General features: G+C 50.9%; 1 protein-coding gene across 12 annotated transcripts in view; it reads left to right on the top strand.

Annotated features, from left to right (window-relative positions):
• Nucleotides 1–18,655, top strand: part of STEAP3 (STEAP3 metalloreductase) — a 49,189-nt gene that overhangs the window by 18,029 nt on the left and 12,505 nt on the right. For all 12 annotated transcript variants that reach the window (XM_014732425.3, XM_070241795.1, XM_070241793.1 and 9 more), the window contains 2 exons: nucleotides 11,777–12,276; nucleotides 14,000–14,527. In XM_014732425.3, coding sequence (XP_014587911.1) covers nucleotides 11,777–12,276; nucleotides 14,000–14,527 — 1,028 coding nt within the window. The remainder of the gene's footprint in view (nucleotides 1–11,776; nucleotides 12,277–13,999; nucleotides 14,528–18,655) is intronic.

Raw genomic sequence — 18,655 nt, 5'->3', positions numbered from 1 at the left:
GGTGAGCGGCAGAGGCTGCCTCCCACCGCCCACTCTCACCAGACCACAGCTGCCTTGGTCACGGACCCACCCCGGGAGCCGGTGGGGTGGGCTTCAGACCTCAGCACCCTTCCCTGCAGGCCGTCCCACGTGGCCCTGGACTGGCTGGATGTGAGCAAAGGCTGCGGGGCCCGCTCAGAAGCCAGGAGGACTGGTCAGCCACGGGCCCATCTCCCCTGCAACAAGTTAGTGTTGATAACATGAGCCTCACTTATCCACAGGTCAGGGCGCTTGGGAACCTCAAATATGTGGAAAACAACTAGAAAATAGCTTTGGAAAGTTGCAGAACCGCCACCATTGATGTCCCAGAGTCCATGCATTAAGCTTGTGAAGAGTCCTGAAGCCCTTGCCCAAAGCCCGTTTACTCTTGGTTTGCAAACGTTAATAACTGGCTTTTCTAACAGTATATAACAACTTGACTGAACTATAATTCACCCATTTAAAGTATACAATCCAGTGGGTTTTAGTGTATTCACAGAGTTGTATAACCATCATTACAATCAATTTTAAAACATTTTCATCACTACAAAAAGAAACCGTGTACCACTGAGCAGTCACTCCCCATCTTCCCTGAACCCCCCTTTCCTCCCCCAGGCCCCGGCAACCAAATCTATTTTCTGTCTCTATAGATTTGCCTCTTCTAGGCATTTCCTATAAATGGAATCATATAATATGTGGCCTTTTGCGACTGGCTTGCTTTAACATAATGTTTTCAGGGTTCATCCAGGTTGTGGCAGGCGTCAGTACTTCATTCCTTTTTATGGCTGAATATTGTTCCATTGTGTGGCTCGACCACGTTAGTTTATGCATTCATCAATTGACGGACATTAGGTTGTTTCCACTTTTGGGGTATTATGAATAATGCCACTAGGTACATTGGGGTACACATTTGTGTGTGGACATACGTTGTCATTTCTCTTGAGTGTCTACCTAGGAGTGGAATTGCTGGGTCATATGGAGAGTCTCTGTTAAACCTTTTGAGGACCTGCCATCCTCTTTTCCACAGTGGCTGCCCCATTTTACTTTCCCACCACCAGGCGATGAGGGTTGTGATTTCTCTACATCCTCACCAACACTTGCGATCTCTGTCCGTTTTGATTCAGCCATCCTAGTGGGTATGAAGCTGTATCTCATGGTTTTAATTTGCATTTCCCTGCGGGCTGATGATGTTGAGCATCTTTTTGTGTGCTGTCAATAATTTGTATGTCTTTGTAGAAATGACTACTCAAATCCTTTGCCCATTTGTATGTAGGTTGTCTTCTTAATATTGAGTTGTAAGAGCTCTTTATATATTTAGAAACAAGTCCCTTATCAGAAATGTGATTTGCAATATTTTTCTCCCATTCTCTGGGTTGTCTTTTTCCTTTCTCAGTGGTGTATTGTCTGTATTTCTTGTGCACAGCAAATTAGCCGGACCTGGGGTGGCTTTAAGAGGCAAGCAGGCAGACAGACAGCTGTGACAAATGTCCCGACAATGAGGGAGGATGTAAGTCTGTAAAACAATTCTATCAAAATGGAGGACAAGACCCAAGCTTATCCCCTCTTGCAGCACAGGGTGATCCCTGGGTTCTGGGTGGGGATCTGGCTGTCTTCTCGTGGAATATGTAGTGCGTGTAGGAAGGATTTCTGCCCCTAAAGCAGACGTGGAGTAGGTTTTGAAGCTGTGAGCTCCCGGAATGTGTGCCTTCAGTCAGAAAGACACATGGAACCTCTCCAATGTGCCGGGCATGGTGCACAGTGCTAATTACAGCCATGGAACAAAACACAGCAATCTCTACCCACCCCCAAAGCTGATAGGACAGGACGGCGGGGAAGAACAATGAGCAGAGGATCCACCAGGCAAGGACTCCCAGGGAAGTCGTCAACCACAGAGCAATGCCCTCAACATCCCCTACCCAGTGAGGGAAGCTGGGCAGCTGGTGTATTTTCATTTCACATTGAGGAAATTGAGGCCAGAGAGGACATGACTCATCCAGTGCCTCCCAGGGGGGAAATCATCAGGACAGAACCCAGAGTTTCAGTCTCTCAGATCGTACTCTTTCCGTCTCTAGCCTTCACAAGACTTTGTGTTGTCATTTATGGCTGGTAAGTCCCTGGTGCTGCTGTAGACACACACCAGTTTGCCCTAGGGACGCAGTCTATTGGTGGGTCCCTGCACACTGCCATTTCTGGCCCCCGGGCCTTTGCTCACACAGGCCCCTCGTTCTGGAATGCTTTTCCTGGGCTCTTTCTCACATCCTTCAAGGCTCAGCTCAGGCCACCTCCTCCAGGAAGCCACCAAGCTTGCCCTCTGAAGTCAGTGTCCTCATCTCAGGAGACCTTGTTCAGTTCGGTCTTGTGCCTGTCACTCCCTTGGGGCACTGGGCTCCAGGATGGCTGTGGACCCCCCCAGGGATTATAAAGGGTCAGTCCCATGGGGCAGGAAGAAAACTTAGAACTTCTATTTGTATTTATTTATTTATTGCTGGGCGAGAGTCATCCTGAGGTAACATCTGTTGCCAATCTTCCTCTTTTTTTCCTCCCCAAAGCCCCAGTGCATGGCTGTATATTCTAGTAAGTCCTTCTGGTTCTATGTGAGCCGCCACCACAGCATGGCTACTGACAGACGAGTGGTGTGGTTTCACGCCTGGGAACTGAACCCTGGCCGCCAAAGTGGAGTGCCCCGAACTTTAACCACTAGGCCATCAGGGCCGGCCCCTATTTGTATTTAAATTTTAGCCTCATCCCTTTACATTTATGTTTGCCTATATATGACATATTCTGTATATAACATTATGGTCCACAAATTACAACATTTTAAATTTCTTTATCCTATAAATAATGTAGCAGCAATAGGAATGTGTCCCCCCAAATTCAATTTTACTGCCCAGATAAAATGTAAGAATAGTTTGAAGATAACTGTGGGCCCTCGAGGACGACAACTGGAGCAGATTCCTCTCTCAGTCCCCAAGGCGAGCAGGGGCTGGAAATGTCAGCTCGGGCAGTCTCTGCAGGGAGAGGTGGAGGGCACCCCAGCCAGCCTGCAGGCCACCCCTCCTCCCTCCAGCTGCTGGGTGCCACGGCCAGCCCCCCGCCCCCATCTACATCTGACCCCGTGGTGACCCCTTTGTGGTGGCACCTGCCCCTGCCACTTGAGTCTGAAGAGTTGTCTGCTGTCCATGCAGGAGAGGCTGCAGGGCTGTCCATGTCATGACTGCCCACCATTAGTGACGTGCCTGAGAGCTGGCAGGAGCTGGCAGGAGCTGGCAGGAGCTGGCAGGCAGGCCTGTGGGCCAGCCATGGCTCCAAGCCACAAACACAGCCCATGTCATGGTCCTGCTGGGAAGTGGGAGGGGCCCGATGAGCTGGGCAGAAGCCCAGAGGGGCCTGGGACCCGTGGTTTGTGCCAGTTCCTGCACACCCGAGCCTCAATGCCGTTTTGTCTGCAGCTTGGCTGGGGGGGAGGCTGGGCAGGTCTGTGTGCAGGCCGCAGGCCCCAGCCCCCACCTAGCTGCAATTTGATCCCCCCAAACCCCCTCCGCCAGGTCTGTAAATAGAACACCCAGGGAGGCGGGTCCCAGCCAGGATTGGTCACTCTCTCAACTTCAGGCCACGTGGTCATGGGACAGGGCCTCCACAGGACCTCCGGGGCCTCAGGACACTACCACCCAGCCTATACTTGCCGCCTTGACTCCAGCAGCAGGGCTGTGCTGGGCACTGGGAGGCAAAAGAATTGTGGGAGGTGACCACGGCCTGTGAAGCACCTCAGAGAATAGCGCACATGCACACACCCCCCACAGCCCATGAAGCATTTCAGAGAATACTATACACACACACACACATACCACAGCCCATGACGTATTTCAGAGAATACTACACACACACACACAAATATACACACACACACACACACACACCCCCCAGCCCATGAAGCATTTCAGAGAATACCATACACACACACACACACACACACACACACACACATATACCACGGCCCATGACGTATTTCAGAGAATACTACACACACACACACACAAATATACAGACACACACACACACACACCCCAGCCCTTGAAGCATTTCAGAGAATACTATACACATACACACACACACACATACCACGGCCCATGACGTATTTCAGAGAATACTACACACACACACACACACACACACACACACCCCAGCCCATGAAGCATTTCAGAGAATACTATACACATACACACACACACACATACCACGGCCCATGACGTATTTCAGAGAATACTACACACACACACACACACACAAATACATACACACACACACACACACCCCAGCCCATGAAGCACTTCGGAGAATACTATACGCACATGTACGCACATACACTGGTCAGAAAAGATGGCTCTGAGCTCTTGCATGTGTTAACTCATTTCATCCTCACAACCACCCTTGGAGAAAGGTCCTACAGCGTCCCCATTTTAAAGGTGAGGGGACTGAGACACAAAGGCCCCCAGCTGGTAAGTTATGGGCGTGGCTGTGACTTGACCCCCAGCACCCGGCCCAGATGGCTCTGTCCCTGTGTCAGAACGGCAGAGGAAGGAGCTGTCCCAGGGGTGGGAGGCCCCACAAGGAGGCACTAAACCTGGCCTTTTTTCTGTCCCGGGGATGGAATTTTGGTGGCAAGAAGCACTGTAGAGCCGCTCTATGTTTAGTTTCCGTTCACCCCGCGGCTGGAAGCAGGCCCCTTAGGACCCGAAGTCCGGGGCTTTTAATAGCTTCCTAGACTGCCGGGGCTGGGAGGGGTCGGACGTGATCTGGCGCAGTGGCGTGTTGGAGAAGCCACCCAGGGAGGCTCATGACGCTCGATGTCCCAGGGCCAGTTCAGGGCAAAGCTGGGACCAGCCCCAGGGCCCCAGCGCCTGCTTGTGGCCTCCTTCCATCTCGGCTCCCCGAAAGGAAGCGAATACTGAGTCAGGTTCTGAGGAGTGAGCCTCGAGCCAGCCCCAGATAATTCCTTTCCGCTTCGTGATGCTAAATCTGGGGCTAAACACAGACAGGATGCGAAGTCTAGGTCTCCCTGACGTTTTCCCTTTGGGTCGGCTCAGTTTTGCTGTGAGGCTGTGAACCATTTGGGGTTCTTTGAGGACCAGCAGATGCCGTGCGCGCCCTAAGGCCCTCCCTGGCCTGCCCTTTGCAAGCGTCTGCCTCCTGTGCAGGAACCCCGGCATGCCGGACCTCTCCTGGGTGCCATCCCTCACTGTGCCATGTCCCGTCACAGGCAGACACGTCTTATCTAACACACTACCCACATACACAAACACATGCACCAGATTGTAAACCATCCAAGAGTGGGGACACGTCGTCCTCATCTTGATGCTCGTAAGAGTGTTCAGCACATGGTAGTTACTCCGGAGATGGGAGGAGAGAGCAAAGACGGAGGAGAGGCTTCTGTCCAGGGCAGGTCCTCCAGATTGCTAGCCAATGTGGAGAAGATGGTCTGGGGGCGTCAGTGTGGTCGCTTGCCCTCCCCATAAGGCAAACCCACCCCAGGACTGGCGTCTCCAGGTGGCTGAGGCAGCGCCTGGGAAAGGCCCCGTGTATCTGCCCCAGCCTTGATGGACCGCAGGGAATCAGGGTCCCCGGGGAGGGGTTTACATTCACCTTGGCCCAAGTCCCAGATGCTGGCCTGGGAGCCTGAGGCCACCTGCAGAGCCCATCGTGACCTGCCCCTCCTCCCCAGGGCTGACGAGGTGCTGGCAGGGTCCTCTGCCTCCTTCCTTTGCCTCGTCCCTACTGCTGGTACCGTGCTGGCAACAGCATCTGCTGAATAATCCCTGACCAGCATCTACTGAGTGCTTATGATGTGCTGAGTGAGCACTGTTCTAAGTGCTTAACACACATGGACATTTATTCTGACAGCCTCCCATGAGGAAGGCACTATGACTGTCACCTGGGGAAGCGGAGGCACTGACGGGCCCAAGGTCACAGCTAACAAGTGGCAGAGTCAGAATTAGAACCCAGGCATTCTGGCTCTGGAGCCTGGCTCTTGGCCCAGGAAGCTATAAGTTGGGTCCCAGGGAGGGGGCCCCTGCCCGCTATGGGCACAGGATTCCCAGCCCAGCTCTGGGGACCACCAGAGGCCCATTTGCATCTACAAAGCATGGCTCATCACCCCTTGGAAGGACATCCCTGCCACCAGCACCAGGCAGAAAGCACCCTCTCCCATTCTGCAGGACGGGCCGTCCCCTTCAGAGCCCACAGTTGGGTGTGGCGTGAGCAGGGTGGGGTTCCGGCTGGTATGTGTCTGTGCGGGCAGCTCTTCCATTTGTGTGGCCCCACAAAAATGACCCAAAGGGGCTTAGCTCAGCCAGTTGCTGGTGTCCTGAGAGAGACAGGATGATGCTTCAAATGGCTTCAAAGGAGCGAGAAGCTGCGGGAGTCGCCTTCACTCGGCAGAGGACAGCAGCGCGTGTCCCTGACTCTCAGAATAGACAGTCAGTGCACACCTTTCTGCGCTGACCCCCTCTTCTCAGCCAGTGTGGTCCCAGCTCTATCTCCACTCCCTGGAGTGTGTCTGGACAGGTCACTGTCCTCTGTCTGGGCAGTATGACTCATAGTGAAGCTCAGACTGCAGAGGGTGAGAAACCGGCCTCCCATTCTTCCCTCTCACGCCTACCCTCTGTGCCACGTGGAGCAAGTTCCTCAACCTCTCTGAGCCTCAGTTTCCTCCTCTGTAAGCTGGAGATAATAATGGCACCTACTTTGTGGGCTTCTGTGAGGACTAAATGACCATCACTCATGGAAAGGGCTCAGAGCAGTATGCAGCACATAGTAGGCATCTCATAAATAGGAGCTGTGGCTGCCACCATATAAAGTGTCCAGGTCACAGTTTTCAAAGCTCTCAAAGATTGAAAGGTGGAAGCTGGGGCCCAGAGAGGCACAGGGGCTTGTCCAAAGACACACAGCTGGTCCATGGCAGAGCCAGGCCACAGGCTCCTGATCCCCTTGCTCCCCCTTGCCTTACACCCTGTACCCTCCCCCACCTCACCTGGCGTTCAGTGGGTCCCAGGAGACTGCTGTGGAAAGTGGGAAGAGGGTATTGAAAGCCATCCCTGCTGCTCCTCTGGCTCTGGGCAGGGCTTCTTAACCCTTCTATGCCCAGGCCCCCTGTGGATCCACTGGCTGCTGAAGCCCCTGGACTTCCGCTCAGAATAATGCTCTTACGTGCATGAAATGAGATAACACAGGGTTATGTAGGCAACCAATTGTACTGAAACACAGTTCTAAAATATTTTTTAAAAATAAGATGTGCTGTAGTAATATGCATGCTTCTTTATTAGTCCATTAAGTAACAAGATCAAGTGGCAGGCCTAATATCGACTACAATTTTATCTTTTAATTTTCCCCCACCTTTATTGAAATATGATTGACAAATAAAATCGTATATATTTAAGGTAATCTTTTCATACACATCTACATTGTGAAATGATTCCACAGTCAAGCTAATTAACTCATCCATCTCCTCACATAGTTACCATTTTTGTGTGTTTAGTAAGAACACTCGAGATCTACTCTCTTAGCAAATTTCAGGTACATAATACAGTATTAACTATGGTCACCACGCTTACATTAGATCTCCCAAAATTACTCATCTTAGAACTGAAAGCTGATGCCCTTTGACTAGCATCTCCCCGTTTCCCCACCTCCCAGCCTTGGCAACCATTCTTCTCTCTGCTTCGAAGGCTGACATTTTCGATTCCACATATAAGTGAGGTCATGCAGTATTTGTCTTTCTGTGTTTGGCTTATTTCACTTAGCATAGTGTCCTCCAGGTTCATCCATGTTGATGCGAATGTCAGGATTTCTTTCTTTTTTAAGGTTGAATAATATTCCATCATATGTATGTATATACACACACACACACCACATCTTTATCCATTCTTCCATCAATGGACACTGAGGTTGTTTCCATGTCTTGTCTACTGTGAATAATGCTGCAATGAACATGGGGTTCTGTTGTCTCTTGAAGTTAGTGATTTTATTTCCTTTGAATAAATACCCAGAAGAGGGCTTACTGGATCATATGATAGTTCTATTTTTAATATTTTGAGAAGGCTCCATACTGTTTTCCATAATGGCTGTACCAATTTACATTCCCACCAGCAGTGTATAAGGGTTCCTTTTTTTCTGCATCTTCGCCAACACTGATTATCTTCTGACTTGTTGATAATAGTCATCCTAATGGATGTGAGGTGATATCTCATGGTGGTTTTGATTTGTGTTTCCCTAATGATTAATGATGTTAAGCATCTTTTCATGTACCTGTTGGCCGTTTGTATGTCCTATTTGAAAAAAATGTCTATTCAGGTCCTTTGCCCATCTTTTAATTGGGTTATTTGGCTTTTTTACTATTGAGTTGCATAAGTTCCCTATATATTTTGGATATTAATTCCCTTATCAGATATATGGTTTACAAACATTTTCTCCCATTCCATAGGTTGCCTTTTCATTTTGCTGATTATTTCCTTTGCTGTGCAAAAACTTTTTAGTTAAATATATTTATTTATTTTTGCTTTTGTTACCTGTGCTTTTGGTATCAAGTCCAAAAAATCATTGCCAAGACTAATGTCAGGGAGCTTACCACCTATGTTTTCTTCAAGGAGTTATACAGTTTCAGGTTTTACTTTTAAGTCTTTAATCCATTTTTAGTGATTTTTGTATATGGTGTATGAGAATATCCAGTTTTCCCAAAACCATTTATTGAAGAAACTGTCCTTTCCCCATTGTGTATGCTTGACACCTTTGTTGAAGATGGGTTGACCTTATATGCATGGGTTTATTTCTGGGCTCTCTATTCTGTTCCATTAGTCTATGTGTCTGTTTTTATGCCAATACCATACTGTTTTGATTACTATAGCTTTGTAATACACTTTGAAATCAGAAAGTGTGATGCCTCCAGCTTTGTTCTTCTTGCTCAAGATTGCTTTAGCTATTCCGGGTCTTTTGTGGTTTCATAGGAATCTTAGGATTATTTTTTCTGTATCTTTGAAAAATGCCATTGGAATTTTGATAGAGATTGCTTTGAATCTGTAGATTGCTTTGGGTAGTATGGACATTTTAACAATATTAATTCTTCCCATCCATGAACATGGATGTCTTTTCATTTGTGTGTATTTTCTTCAATTTCTTTCATCAATGTTTCATAGTTTTCGGTGTATAGATCTTTCACCTCCTTCATTAAATTCATTCCTAAATATTTTATTCTTTTTGGTCATAGTATAAATGGGATTGTTTTCTTAATTTTTTTCGGATAGGTTCATTGTTAGTGTATAGAAACAAACTGGTTTTTGTATGTTGACTTTGTATTCTGCAACTCTACTGAATTAGTTTCTTAGTTTTTACAGTTTGTGGTGGAGTCTTTAGGATTTTCATATATAAGATCATGTCATCTGCAAACAGAGACAATTTTACTTCTTCCTTTCCAATTTGGATGCCTTTTATTTCTTTTTCTTGTCTGATTGCTCTGGCTAGGACTTCTAGTATTGTGTTGAATAGAGAGTGTTGTGAGAGTGGGCATCCTTGTCTTATTCCTGATTTTAGAGGAAAAGCTTAGATGAAAGCTTTTTTCATCACCATTGAGTATGATATTAGCTGTGGGCTTGTCATACGTGGTCTTTATTATGTTGAGGTATATTCCTTCTATGCCTAGTTTATATGAAAGGATGTTCAATTTTGTCAAATGCTTTTTCTGCATCTATTGAGATGGTCATAGGATTTTTATCCCTCATTCTGTTAATGTGGTATATCACATTTATTGGTTTGCATATATTCAACCATCTTTGTATCCCTGGAATAAATCCCACTTTATTATAGTGAATGATCTTTTGTTTTTTTTTTTAAAGATTTTATTTTTTCCTTTTTCTCCCCAAAGCCCCCCGGTACATAGTTGTGTATTCTTCATTGTGGGTTCTTCTAGTTGTGGCATGTGGGATGCTGCCTCAGCGTGGTCCGATGAGCAGTGCCATGTCCGCGCCCAGGATTCGAACCAACGAAACACTGGGCCACCTGCAGCAGAGCGTGCGAACTTAACCACTCGGCCACGGGGCCAGCCCCTAGTGAATGATCTTTGTAATGTGCTGTTGAATTCAGTTGCTAGTATTTTGTTGCGAATTTTTGCATCTATGTTCATCAGGGGTATTGGCCTGTAATGTTCTATCTTTGTGTCCTTATCTGGCTTTGGTATCAAGGTAATGCTCACCTCATAAAATGAGCTTGGAGTGCTCCCTCTGCTTCAGTTTTTTGGAAGACTTGGAGAAGGATTGGTATTAATTCTTCTTTAAATATTTGGTAGAATTCACCAGTGAAGCCAGTTGGTCCTAAGCTTTTTCTTTTGGGGAGATTTTTAAATACTGATTCAGTCTCCTTACTCATTATTGGCCTGTTCAGATTTTCTATTTCTTCATGATCCAGTCTTAGTAGGCTACATGTTTTTAGGAACTTATTCATTTCTTCCACGTTATCTAATTTGTTGACATATAATTATTCATAATAGTCTCATGATTTTTTGTATTTCTGTGATATCAGCTGTAATTTCTCTTTAATTTTTGATTTGAGTCTTTTCTCTTCTTTTCTTAGTCTAGCTACGAGTTTGTCAATTTTGTTTATCTTTCCAAAAACCAAGTCTTAGTTTTGTTGATTTTTTTCTATTGTTTTTCTAGCCTCTACTTCATTTATTTCCATTCTGAACTTTGTTATTTCCTTTCTTCCGTTAACTGTATACTTAGTTTGTTGTTCCCTTCCTAGTTCCTTGAGTTGTCGAGTTAAGTTGTTTGAGATCTTCTTTCTTCATGTAAACTTGCGATGTGACATTGGTCAGTATTGGTGACAAACTCACAGGTACTGCTAATACTACTGTGGTCCTTTGCTCACATTCATACATGAAGGGAACAGCACATTTCTGTTGGAATTTGGTAACAATTAAAAACATAAGTTCTACCATCCAGGTTTACTGTAAACTCCTGGCCCTAGTCCAGAGTTCCCTCAAGGTCCACTCCTACCTCAGGCTCAGTTAAGGAGATCCCAGGGCACCCACCCAATCTCAGGGGCCCATTCATTGTCATGTCCTACCCCAGACCTACCCTCAGACTAGGGTTTCAGTGTTCATTTATTCATTCAGCAAACACTGAGCACCAGCTCTTTGCCAGGCCATGAGGCAAATGGCGAGATCCAAAGTCAAGTAAGATGAGGTCCCTGCCTTCAAGCTGCTCCACATCTATGTAAGGAAGTGCATCAGACGTACCGTTCCGGAATGCAGAATGTAGACAAGCAGAGGAACGTGTCCACCCTTCCCAGTAATCAAAGACAACACCCAGCGATGGTGAGCTTGGGGTTAAACCATCACTACTGGATAGTAACACTGCCTACTGCATAATCCTTTTGAAAATAAGTATGGCATCATGTAGCATTGGTCATGAAAGTTCCCTACTCCTCTTTCTCAGCACTCTCACTCTTGCAGATTTGTCCCAAGGGAGTAATTCAGCAGGAAGGACAAAGGGTGGAGGGCAGAGGTCCTTCCCCCTCCTCCTCCTGCATCTGTGCCCTCCTTGGGGAAGGGCTGGGTCCTGCTCAGCTTGTCCCCCCGTGCTGGCACGTCAGCAGTCATGAAGGCCTGTTGAGTGAATGTTTGACCACGATACAGTTACACTGGACAAGAGACGGAGGTGGCAGGAGGGGCAGTCCAGGAGCCCTCCATTGACCAGGTTCCTGCTTTCTCTTCTAGCCACCAAAACATCAGGAGAAATGGACAAGCCGCTGATCAGCCGCCGCCTGGTGGACAGTGATGGCAGCCTTGCTGAAGCCCCCAGTGAGGCCCCTAAAGTGGGCATCCTGGGCAGCGGGGACTTTGCCCGCTCCCTGGCCACGCGCCTGGTGGGCTCTGGCTTCGGTGTGGTGGTGGGGAGCCGCAACCCCAAACGCATGGCCGGGCTGTTCCCCTCAGCAGCACAAGTGACATTCCAGGAGGAGGCAGTGGGCTCCCCTGAGGTCATCTTTGTGGCCATGTTCCGGGAGCACTACTCCTCGCTGTGTAGTCTCAGCAGCCAGCTAGCCGGCAAGATCCTGGTAGATGTGAGCAATCCCACAGAGCAGGAACACCTTCAGCACCGCGAGTCCAACGCCGAGTACCTGGCCTCCCTCTTCCCCACCTGCTCGGTGGTCAAGGCCTTCAATGTCATCTCTGCCTGGACCCTGCAGTCTGGCCCGAGGGATGGGAACAGGCAGGTAGGTGCTGGGGGAATAACAACCGTGATAACAATAAATATAAATGGCTAACTTTCATGACAGGCTTTGGCATGCTAGGCTCTTTCTGTTCATTGTCTCAGCTCATCTCACATCATTGCAAAGTTCCATTTTACGGAGGAGGAGACTGAGGCTCAGAGATGTTAATGAACTTACTTATGCCAGATCCCACAGCTGGCGAGCTGGGATTTGAAGTCACTTCATATGAATCTGAATCCATATTCTTTCTTCTGTGATAACTTTATTACTTTGGGGGCAAGGAGGAAAAGGATAATGGCTTTCTTTCTCTATTTGGAGTCAAGAAGGGGAGAGACTTTGCTTTTAGAACTGAACTCAGAAAGAGGAAAGTGACACACAGGTGCCAGGCCCTGAGGAAGCATGCATGTCCCAAACTTTATCTTATTTATTCCAAGGGCTTCTAAGAACTGAGTGGATTTCTCAGAAAGGTCAATGGCGGGGGTTTTCTGGGGGTGGAAAATGACTCTGGAGAAGAGCCAGAGCTGCACCCAGCTCTTGGCAGGAGGAGGTCTTACCAAGGTGATTTTTTAAAAATTATTTTATGGAAGTCATATTGGCTTATAACATTGTATAAATTTCAGCTGTACATTATGGCCAAGGTGATTTTTAATGCATTTTCCTGAAGGAAGGAGCCAGGTTCCCCGTGTGGGAGAACTTCCACCACTGAGTCCAGCCCAGCTGCCTCTGCACAGCTCCATGCCAGGCTGCGGGAAAACCCACAGGTGCCTGGCCAGCCCTGTCTGCAGGGCCTTACATTCAGCCCGCTTCCTGAGACTCCTGTGTGTGGACAGGCCAGGAACAATGGATGAGTGTTGAGTGGCAGGACCTGGAGGGAACAGCTATTGGCTGGCTGGGGAAGACTTGGAGGTGGCCTTGGCCTGACCCACCTCTTGTTGTCAGGCACAAAGAGCAGCAGGGCATTCCAGGCTGAGGGGACAACCTACAAAGGCACAGAGGTGAGGAGTGCTGCTCCCAGATGTGTTTCCTCACCTGAGAAAGCCTACCCGTAGGCTGTGGCAAGGCTGAAGGATCGCAGCTGTAAAGCCTAGCACATAGTAGGCACTGAGTCAGTGTCAGTAGATGGTAGAGTCAGCAAGGCCACAGAGTGTTTGGGGATCTGCGGACACCAGTGTGCCTGCCTGGGAACTCATGTGGGAAGGAGTGGGCTCCGAGGCTGGGGCTGGCTTACAGAAGGCCTTGTGTGTTGGCTGAGGGCCACAGAGGGCCAAAGGACATAGTCCAAGGGGACTCTTATGGACTGAGGGATGGAGCTGTAGACACAGCTGCAAATTTTGGGCCATATGCAAAACCCAATTGCTGAGTGACCCCCAGGGCAGGCCACAGTCCTCAAAGCAGCTATTCCAAGGGCCCATGGGGGCTGCCTAGATGGGCGTTTTGCTTGTGGAGGCCGACGGCAGTGAACTGGGTGAAACACTCACTGGTAGGTGAGGCCTGGGGGCGCGTCTTGAGTAGTGGGCATTGCTGACAGGGCCAAGGGAAGACCCCTGGCCTGGGAGGCAGAGCATCCTTCTGCTCCCAGCTATACCATTAACTGGCAGCTCACTGGGCCTCAGTTTCCTCAGCTGCTCAGTGAGGATTTTGGCCCGGATGCTCTCTGAGGTCCTGCCCACGCCTGTGGCCTGTAGCCTGTGGCCTGTGACCCCATCTGACCCCCTGCCCCCCACAGGTGCCCATCTGCAGTGACCAGCCGGAAGCCAAGCGCACTGTCTCAGAGATGGTACACGCCATGGGCTTCACACCCGTGGACATGGGGTCACTGGTCTCAGCCCGGGAGGTGGAGGCCATGCCCCTGCGCCTCCTCCCTGGCTGGAAGGTGCCGGCCCTCCTGACCCTGGGGCTGTTGGTCTTCTTCTACGCCTACAACTTCGTCCGGGACGTGCTGCACCCCTACCTGCAGGAGGGCAAGAACAAGTTCTACAAGCTCCCGGTGTCCGTGGTCAACACGACGCTGCCGTGCGTGGCCTACGTGCTGCTGTCGCTGGTCTACCTGCCCGGCGTGCTGGCGGCCGCCCTGCAGCTGCGGCGCGGCACCAAGTACCGCCGCTTCCCGGACTGGCTGGACCACTGGCTGCAGCACCGCAAGCAGATCGGCCTGCTCAGCTTCTTCTGCGCCGCGCTGCACGCGCTCTACAGCTTCTGCCTGCCGCTGCGCCGCTCGCACCGCTACGACCTGGTCAACCTCGCCGTGAAGCAGGTACGCCGCCCGCCCCCGCCCACCTGCCTGTCGCTCCCCTGCCGCTCGCCCGGCCCCGCGTGCTCCCGCCGCATGTCGTCGGCGGACTCTGCTCCGACTGACCGGGGCCCAGGATCTACTGTCCAAGATTTTGAGTATCCGTGAACATAGCACGGAAATCCCTATGCCCATGGGCACAGGCCGGTTGGGAAGGACTTAAAAGAAAGCAGTAAGTTCTAGAGGGCCTTTAGAAGGTCGTGCGTGCTAAGGAGAAGAATCAAGCTGGGAGGGCTGTGGGGTGCAGCTGTAAGGGGCGGTCAGGGAGGCCTTGCTGAGGCTCATGTGCCAGCCCAGGCGGGGGGTGGGGGGGGCGAAGTGGGGGCGGGGGGGGGGAGGGGAGAGTGAGCCAGCGGCAGCCGCAGAGGGAGCTCAGGAGCAGAGGCGCCTGTGGGAGTACCGCGCGTCTGAGGAGCAGCGCGAGGCCCTTGTGGCTGGAGCCGCGCCGGGGGGTAGTGGCGAGGCCTGAGAGGTTGCAGCCAGACCAGGGAGGCCTTGAAGGCCGAGGAAGGGCTTTGGCCCTAGACTGAGTGAAACAGGGAGCCAGTGAAGGATTTTGAGTGGAGGAGTGATGACCTGCCTGACGTTTTAACTGGCTCACTCTGGCTGCCTGGTGGAGAACAGGCAATAGGGTGTCAAGGGCAAGCTGGAGACCAGGTAGGCTGCGCAGGAACCAGGAGAGGTGGTGGAGGCTTGGAGTGGGGAGGGGGAGGTCGAGGGGTTGGGGCAGTGGAGGGGGTGGAAGGTATGGAAGGCACAGTTTGAAGCTGAAGGACACAGAATTGCTGACGGCAGTGGGGTATGCGGGTGGTCAAGGATGACTCTGGGTTTTTAGCCTGAGCACCTGGAGGGATGGGCTCACCATCAGATGAGATGGGGAAGGTTACAGGAGAATATTTTTTTTGAGAGGTGGGTAGTTATTTATTCGTTTAGGAAACCCATGTCATCCTCTTTTGCCAGCAGGATTTCTGGGAAATGGAGGGAATTCAGCCGAGCCAGGTAGCAACACAGGCAGCATCAGCTGGCACCTGTACCCTCAGAAAGGGGCCCCCTGATGCTCCCGCCTGGTTTACAAGATCAGAGGGCCTGATTCTGAATCCCAAGCTCAGGTCTGCAGGCAGCACTGCCTTTCCTTATGTTCCCAACCTGCTTCACTCCGCCTCCAGTCCCCGTCTGGGCTGATGTGTGGACCCTGCCCTCTCTGGGACACCAGTTACCCAACAGAGTTTGGCCCAGGCACCAATGAGACACAGCTCATCCACCCCGCTTTCCAGCCCCGGTGGCCCCTGCAGCTTCCGTTCCTGCTTGGGATGCAGGGATCCTGGTGAGGACAGGCCCTCCCCAGTACACCCACCAGACAGCTCTCCCCTCGAAGGCCAGGCCACCTCCCAGGGCAGAACCAGGAGGTGAGGCTGGGCTGCTTCCTGGGAACCACAGACCTCAGCCCGGACTCACTCGGGGCCCCTGCTTCCCTGCTGGCAGCTTGTCAAATGCCCTCGTCCTGCCCCCCCCCCCCCCCCCCCCCCACACAGACACCTGGCATCACTGCGTCTCTGAGCTTGGGCTTTCATAAGAGGAGGGAAGAACCCCAGACGTCAGGCAAAGAAGCAGGATAGCTGCTGGAAATGAGAGGAAGGGAACAGATAATAGTCACAAACCCTTAAAAAGAGCTTGCTGTGTTCTAAGGACCATCTAAGGGCTTTACTTACTCAGTGTGAATTCATTTAACCCTTATCTCATCCCATAAGGCAGGTGCTATACTATCCTTGTTCTAACTGAGGCAAAACTGAGGCACAGAGAGGTTAAGTAACTTGCCCAAAGTCACACAGCCAGCAAGTGGCAGAGCTGGGATTCAGAACCAGCCATTCTACTCCATGTAAATGCTCATATCTTTACTGCTTTCTACAGGGAAAACAACTACAAATGATTAGTTGAGTTAATGGTCCCAGAACTCAGCTCATTCATTCATTCATTCGCTGAGTACCTTCTCTGCCAGTGCCTGGGGCTGCAGAATGGAAGAAGATGCAGACAGTCTTGTCCCTTGCCTTAGCTGGCGGAGTGGCTTGGAGGCCTGAAGCCCTCGCCAAAGCCCTAGACTCTTATCCTCCAGCGTCACTGAACGGAGCAAAGCCCTTGACCTTGAGCAAATCACAGGCCCTCTTTTGTCCTCAGGGCCCTGATGTGTAGATCAAGGTCTCTCCTGGTGCTAATGTTTTTGATGCTCTTCGATGATATTTTCTTACTTCTAAAAAGAGCCAGCCCACTCAACAGAATGCTCCGCATGGCTCCTGGGGGCTGGCACAATGTCTGCTGCCCAGGGAGTGGCAGATCTGAGTGGCAGGTGTTTCACTGGGGAAGAAGGTAGCAGCCCTTCCCCCTCTGGAGACCAAGGCAACCCCTGCTACCCCCTCCCCCCAACCCCTCTGGCTGCCATTCTGTAAATCCTCCCCCTGCCCGGCTCTCCTTAATATCATGTTAACCCAGTTTTGCCATGATGCAAATACCAGGGCACAGAGACGTAATTTTCCCCGAGTTCCAAAGCCCTTCAGGGCTGCAGGCCCCGTGGAGGTTGCCAGGCAACCATCCCTCCCACAGGACGGGATCACTCTCCGAGATAGCGAGGGCCTCACGCAAAGGGGTTAGCTTATTCTGCAGAGGCCTGGAGGGCAGAGCCAGGGCTGACGTCGGGGACAGGGGACTGGGGTTAACCCAGAGCAGAGCAGCCAACAAGTGGTGAGTCGCCAGCACCTGGAGGTGTCGGAGCAAATGCGGGCAGCCTGGGGCTCAGCCACGCCCTCGGGTTCTGGACCGGCCCAGAGGCTGTTCTGCATTCGGCCCTAACAGCAGGGCCTCCGGGGCACTTGGTGCCTGATCTGCGCCCTTCCCAGCCCGCCCTTGGGCCGCCTCACCTCAGGGCTGTAGGAGGCAGGTTCACCACCCTGGCTGCCCCCCAGGCCTTTGGGGAAAGGACCGTGTCAGTCTGGGCACAGGAACTCTGCAGTTCCCTCCAGCCCCTGAGTCCGCAGGCTGGGAGGCGGAGCTGTATCCCAAGTGCAGACAAGACCTCTGAGACCATGGTTATTGACGGTATTATTATCCACAACAACTAATATTTGTGGAGCACTGTGTGATTTGCTTGTGTCGTTCCCTAGAAATGCATTTCAAGACCAAGATAAAGACAATGTTTAACCCACACAGTTTTCTTCTGCCTCTCACCCCAAATGTGGTCCAGGCTGTCAGAACTGTCTAAAACTCGCGTCTGACGGTGTCACTGCTGAAAAGCACTCAGGGACGCCCCACGGTCCTCGGGCTGATACACCCTGCTGCTCTCTCTCCCCCGCCTCCTCTCCCTGCTGCTCCTGTCACCTGTCACACTCAGGTCCCATATTGTCCTCTGAATGGGCAGAGCTCTTTCCTCTCAGCCCAGACTCCCCACCCTGGGACACCTTTAGCAGTCTGACAAACTCCTATTCCTCCTTCAGAACCCTCGCTCTGTTAAGCTCCCCCAGTCTATCTCCCCCATGCCCCCTCCCCACCCCTGTAATCTGTTGTATTTTGTCCACACTTCCGTGACTTCTCTTCTGCATCACTTTGTGATCACGCATTTCCATGGCTGTCTTCTGCCCAACTCAGAGTTCCAGAAAACTGGGTCTGGCACCCTTGAGGTTATTAACACAGAGTCCCAGTGCGTGTTCATTGAGTGACTGTTAAATTGGCCACCATGGAGCCAGTACCAGGCATCTTGTAAGAGGAGTACACGTAGAGCTCGGGGCAATAACTAGTCTCACTGCCCAGCCACCCTTGAGAACAACAGCACCAGCCAGTTATTATATTAATCACCTGCTGTATGCCAGTCACCTGCTACTCATTCCACAAACCTCGTCCTTTTAATCCTTGCAGTAACACAGCAACAGACAGTGGTGTCATTAGCCAGGGAAGGGACTGCCCAGGCTCTCGTAACTGCCCCACCATGGCAGCATCAGCATCAGAATCCAGGCCTTGGGACTGTGAGGCCGTTCTCCCCACCACCACAGCTGCCCCTTCTAAGCCTGCCTCTTCCTTCTCTGGGTTTGGCTGGTGGTTGGCACCACC

The sequence above is a fragment of the Equus caballus genome, chromosome 18 (assembly GCF_041296265.1).
Source record: "Equus caballus isolate H_3958 breed thoroughbred chromosome 18, TB-T2T, whole genome shotgun sequence".
NCBI classification, from domain to species: Eukaryota; Metazoa; Chordata; class Mammalia; order Perissodactyla; family Equidae; genus Equus; species Equus caballus.
This window is presented reverse-complemented; position numbering and strand designations above follow the sequence as displayed.